Source organism: Antennarius striatus, chromosome 4 (genome assembly GCF_040054535.1).
Source record: "Antennarius striatus isolate MH-2024 chromosome 4, ASM4005453v1, whole genome shotgun sequence".
In the NCBI taxonomy this organism is placed as follows: domain Eukaryota; kingdom Metazoa; phylum Chordata; class Actinopteri; order Lophiiformes; family Antennariidae; genus Antennarius; species Antennarius striatus.
In genome coordinates this window covers 14824001-14830000 of record NC_090779.1, presented here as the reverse complement: position 1 = coordinate 14830000, position 6000 = coordinate 14824001, and the positions used below count along the sequence as shown (strand labels likewise).

At 40.5% G+C, this 6000-nt stretch overlaps 1 protein-coding gene across 2 annotated transcripts in view; it reads right to left on the bottom strand.

Moving 5' to 3' along the window:
- The window catches only part of abcc8 (ATP-binding cassette, sub-family C (CFTR/MRP), member 8), a 44905-nt gene that overhangs the window by 17213 nt on the left and 21692 nt on the right, over positions 1 to 6000 (bottom strand). For both annotated transcript variants that reach the window (XM_068313256.1, XM_068313257.1), the window contains exons 14-17: positions 5305 to 5419; positions 5038 to 5157; positions 4116 to 4188; positions 3941 to 4046 (exon numbers count right to left, since the gene is read on the bottom strand). In XM_068313256.1, the coding sequence (XP_068169357.1) occupies positions 3941 to 4046; positions 4116 to 4188; positions 5038 to 5157; positions 5305 to 5419 (414 nt within the window). The remainder of the gene's footprint in view (positions 1 to 3940; positions 4047 to 4115; positions 4189 to 5037; positions 5158 to 5304; positions 5420 to 6000) is intronic.

The following is a 6000-nucleotide window of genomic DNA, read 5'->3' as shown; positions in this document are numbered from 1 at the left end:
TATTTAGACATTATCTACCATAGAAACTAATTAAAAATAAATCTATTTAAATGAAAAGGAGAATGAGCAAAACACAGAAATGAATGCAGGGTTGTTTATCTCTCAGTCAATAAGAATAAAAAGAAAGTCACACTTGGCACAATGATATTAAAGATTACTAAAATAGAAATATCACTGACAGCTAATCTAACTCATTATTTTTTTTGTAATTAATGAAAGTGAACTCCTGATATTAAAATTATGAATTCTAGGTTCTGGTATATGTACGATGTAAGATTTGTCTTTCTGGTGAAAGACGGGACACAAACTGAGAAATGTTCATCTGCTGTTACCGGTGGAGGAGACCCCTGTGCTTCTCTGACATATTGAACTGTCTCTCCTGTGGGTGACATCAAAATCAAAGGATGGCACAGAGAGGGACTGCTGAGGGAACGCTCCCAGGGCTGACGTGAGAGATTTCTACCTGCCGAGATCACCTCATCAGGCGCTGAAGTCCAAACAAACTGACCGACTGACTTCCTCCTCAGCTGCTCTACAAACAGGGTTAGCATGAGCTGAGGGCCGGACAGAGCGGGGCTCAATCAACAGGTCATATCCATGGAGGGTCCACAAAAAGGTTTGTATCAGCAGCCACAAGCCCACTTGATCATCAAACCCAGACGGAGGAATGCACTTCGGTTTCCAGCTGTCATTAAAACTTCAAGTCCCAAGTCATTACTGCCATGACTACGCCTGATTATCACCCATCACACTTTGTTATTTATCAGCAAACATTCATCTTATTTTCCTCAAGAGGGTTTTTTATTCACTTGCTTTCATTGCCTCTGCTAGTATTTAATGGTGTTAATGATTTCACTCATAATTTGTTTGTTTCTCAGGAGGGTTGAGATAGAAATGTTTGATGGATTTCCGCAACAGAGTGTGGGAGTGTTATGAATGTGGCAAGAAACCCATTACACTTTGAAGTGGATCTGGATGAAGAGGAAAGTGCTAGTTTGAAATATTTTCTACATGAGATCTGAGTTTTTTTCATCATTTCTGTTTATTTCACATAAATTACCACCTAAATTTTGATCTATTGATAAAACTTTGGAATGATGATCCACTCCAGACTTGATGGATCCAGACAAAGAGAATAATTCATTAATATTTGTCACTTCCAGACTATAATGGCTTTTTTTGATGTTTCGCGTCTATCTGTTTTTTAAAAATATTTTAATGCATAAAATCCTTGATAGATTTACATGAAATGTGATGGAAGAGCGAGGTAAGTCCAAAAATGTAAACGTTTTATTTTGGAGTAGATTGATTGGATTCTTGATTTTTAATTTTTTTTAAAAATTACCGTGACAGACAGGTCTTAGTTCCTATACCCTGTTAGAATCCAATTTAATCAAGAGGGACTGCTGGGAAATTACAGGAAATATACATCAATCCTCTGCAATGACAAGATGTTTATGTCACTAAGAATGAAAAACAATCCACTGATATTATTTTACTTCAGTCGGTCTTTCTTGGAATCACCACTGCACATAAAATACCCACCCTGCTCTGCACTAAAGTCAACATACAAATAGTCATCCACTAAAGACAGACTCCTGCTACCAAATGCTCAGAGCTATATCTGGAGAGGGAGTGTCAAAGAGGGAGGTGTGTGTGTGTGTGTGTGTGTGTGTGTGTGTGTGTGTGTGTGTGTGTGTGTGTGTGTGTGTGTGTGTGTGTGTGTGTGTGTGTGTGTGTGTGTGTGTGTGCGTGTGTGTGTGTATGTCGGGGGGGGGGGGTTACAAATATAATTTGTGATGAGGCTGCTTTACAAATTGTCATTCCAGAAATGTTAAAATTTCAGAGGCTTCAATTCTTTGAAAAAACATTTTTGAAATATGTCGCAATTAAATTGGCAACTAAAGGATGGCTTCTACATGACCCTTGGGGCAGGACTGATATTTCAACATGTGACAGGCCACCATCAGTAACAGCTGACTCTGAGCCGCCGGCCACCTTCAAAGCTCACGGGACGACTTCAAATCATAAATCTGACGCGTCTGAATCCCCAGTCCTCTGAATACTCAAGGTGTTAACTGTCCCTGAACACATGCTCTCCTCTATCCTCTGATGCCTTTTGCTTTATGTCAATGTCTCATCCCCATAATTTGTGTCTATTATTATTTTGCATTTTCAAGAGCAGTATGCTAGGATCAATTTTTAATCAAAGATTTGCTTTAAATGTTATAATTGAAACATAACACAACAATAACAACAACAAGCACAGCGGAAGCACAGAGACAAATCCAATGAATGTGAATCTGAATGCTACAGGAGGGCAAAGTCCAAATGACAGCTCCTTAGTCGTTCCCTGGGACACATGATAAGTGTGAGGTTTGGCACGCAACAGGCTGCACAGTCCAGCCTAATATAGGAGCGACTGCAAGCACAGCAGTATCATCAGGACAGAATTAGGAACTGTATGAGTGTGACTAGAAGGAGGAACTTTGTTGATATGCACAGACTGATAGCTGCACTATCCTGGGCAGGTGACAACGTCTGGCTGCATGAGACTGAGGTTAGTGGATCCCAGAGAGCATCAGAGGAGAAACATGGGTTTGATTTCAGACAAGCTTTTGAAATGTGTCCTGCTTTTCAAGATTCACTGGGTCTGACTTTTACAGAAACATAGAACTGAATGTTCACATTCTGCAAAAAGAAAACAACTGTCTGGGGTGCAAAAACAGTGAAAACATGATCAGTGTGAGAAAAAGGCTCCTGTTGTGTTAGACTGCTCACACAAATCCATCAGACAGCAGTCATGTAACAGTCAGTACACACTCCCAGGCCGACAGACGTCCTCACTCATATCTGCCCAAATCATAAATAGCTGCATATTATATCAGTGAGTACTTCAGTTTTTGAGAGGAAGGAAATGTTTGGGGGGGAAAGGTAGACGGAGATGTAAATTGCTTTTGGGAAAATACAAGAGGTGGTGAGGAGCAAATAGTTTTTCAGAGAGGAAAAGCTTAATATAAAAACCAGGCTTCTGTTCAAAGTGATGTACAGTAATAACATTCAACTGCTACAGAAATGTGAGCTTGTAAGAAAACAACATAAGAGCATCATTTTGGAGGAAATGAGCTGCTGATAAGTGTGAATTTTGTTTGTAAAAGTTTCATCCGAGAGGCTGCTGCTGTTGCAGCAATTTTCCTGAGACCTACAATCCGCATCCTCCCCTTCATCAATAAGTCATAAAATAATACAAGCTGCCATTTGAGTCACAGATGTAGAATTGATCGTTGCAAGAAAACACATGAACGAATGTCATCGACCGTCTCCAGTGGTCCAATTACCAGACAGTTTTAAAAAACATGAGTCAGAGTTTTCCGGGTCCCCATGAGGAGCAATCCGGTTCAAATGAACCTTTCACCCTGTCGTGAGTAATAAACAGTGAATGACGCTCCCTGAGGACCTTTCTATTATACTGCTTTATACCTGACTGAATGGGAAACGGGTGATAAACTGGGGTGACCACTGCAAAGATATCGTCGGGGTCGGACAGAACTGTAAAAAATGTGTGCCAAATAATTAGAAATGTTCTATAAGAGACTCAGCAATAATTTTAATTTAGGAAGTAAAATTTGCTTAACGGGATATATTTGTTCTGTGTATTAGAATAAGTTTGTGGAACCATGTCAGACCTTGAATTTGAGGGTGGATGACAGAAGCAGCATCCCATCCTGAAACACCCTGACACACAGACATCATTTGATGTACTGTAGATGCAGAGTCAATTTAATCATAGTCAAGCACATACTTCAGGATAAAGCTTCACTTTAGGGACAGTCAGAACAGTCACGTAAGCTGCTTTTCTTAGTTTTTTGTCACTTAGAGTCAATCACAGTGTTTCTCAGTCTCTCACATCCAATGCAACCTCAGTCTCATTCTAAACTACCTGTTCCAGGTGACTGTTCCTGATACTCTCTGCATCTCCCCCAGCGCAGCCAGCAGCAGAGACGACTTCCCACAACCCACCTGGCCAACAATCATCGTCAGTTTTCCTGAAATGAGAGAGAGGGCAGTCAGCAAACAGGTAAAAAGAGGAACCCATGACAGCGCCTCATGCTCACCAAAAGGAATCTTGATGTCCACATTAGAAAGAGTTGGCGGCCCATCGGTCCAGGTAAAATACCCGCTGGTTATCTGAGGGGTAAATGTGACCTGTGAGGAATACTGGTGACATTCATGTGCACCCTGACATACAATAAATGAGGTAGAAATCTAATTCAGCAGGCATCTGTAAGAGGCATCACTCCAGCAGAGGTGAAAAGGTGATTGGAGATATTCAAACATGTTTTTATATGGTGTACACTTTCTGCTGTGACGACGAAACCGATTTCAGCTCTTAAAGCGCAGTTTCACTCTCCATTGGATCACCCGCATTTTCTGCAACTGAGATAATGAGATTTATTCTGATGTACTGCTTCATTCTAACGATCATGACACTTAAGAGATGTATAATCTCAGGAACCAAGCAGCATGAAGATATTTTCATCACCATTTCTTCTGTTTACTTCCTGACACACTCTGACTGGTTTTGCCTTTCTTTTCCTCCAGTCTCTACAGCCTCGGATAAAGATAAATGTTTTAACAGCTTTCCTTCTAATCACAATGATTTAAAATTACATTTGAAAATTATTACACAAATATATGATCACTTTATCCTTTTATAATTACATTTAGTATATTTGCTTTCATTGCCCTTACATATTTTAAGCTGCTTTAGCTTTGATAATTTCTTCTTGAACACTTGTTTAAATTAAACATTAATTACGATACTAAACTGTAATGGGATGCCAAGAAGCGGTTTTATTCCCTTTATGCAAAGAAAAGAAAGGAAGAAACATATTACGTAAACCTTAAGTTTAAGTAATTCTCTATAACTCACATCCTCACTCTCATTAACTGAAACATGCATCCTCCTGGCTTGTCATGTGACCCCTCCTGAAGCCTGCAGGATGACGCATTATTCTCTCCTGTTCTGTCTCTCACCTTGATACAGATGTCCTGATCCATGTCCTGGGAGGGTCCATTGCCCTCATGGTCCCCCAGTGAGCTGTAGTTATTCCAGTCATCCCTAGGGGGGCGCTTCCGGTTCACCACCTTCAGGGGCTGATGTTGAGACGAAGAGGAGAAGGATGATGAAGGGAAAAGTTTAGGAAAACGACTGCAGGATGGTCGTTTAACATCAGGAGGAGGAAAATATCATCAACAACGTGAGACATTTTGGACCCAGCAGCTGGGAGGAGACGTGCTCACCACTGCCTGGTATCGGTTTTGGTTGTGGTTGCTGGAGCCAGAAGAAGCCATCACTCTGGGCTCCCGCTCATCTCCTATCTCGTCGCTTGAGAAAAACTCGCTGAGCTTCTGAACACTGCAGATTAAACAGACGAAACGTAAACCAGCCATTAAGGCTGAAGAAATGAATGAATGAGAATAAATGTATTGTATCTACATGTAATGACTAAACGTGTTATATATAAATGATCTAAAGCTTCCTCTCAACTGCTGCTAAATAATTTGAATGTATTAGTTATGCTTGTGTCCCATAAAGTGAGTCATTCAGGATAAAGTACAGATAACGTGCAATAGTGTGAATGCAGCAGTGACGTCAGTGTGAGAAGCGTTATTATCAGTATCACATGACAACTCTAAAAAGGAAATCTAATAAAATATATTTAGGTTGCACCATGACTTCACAACTCATCTTCTCCTGCAGAGATATTTTCTTCTGATGTGCGAAGAAAAGTCAAGTCGCTGCATCGACTCAGTAGGATTTTGTTTTTTGTGTCAGATCACACATTTCCAAAAATAGACATCACAGTGGTTTGTGGGTAGTGTATGAGAGATGCTCAGACCAACGCAGCAGCCTCCTAAAGCCCACGGAGAAATTGTGGGGTGTAATTTAGAGATAATCTGCATGAGTCTCATCACACCCAGAACAACCAGTAGGAG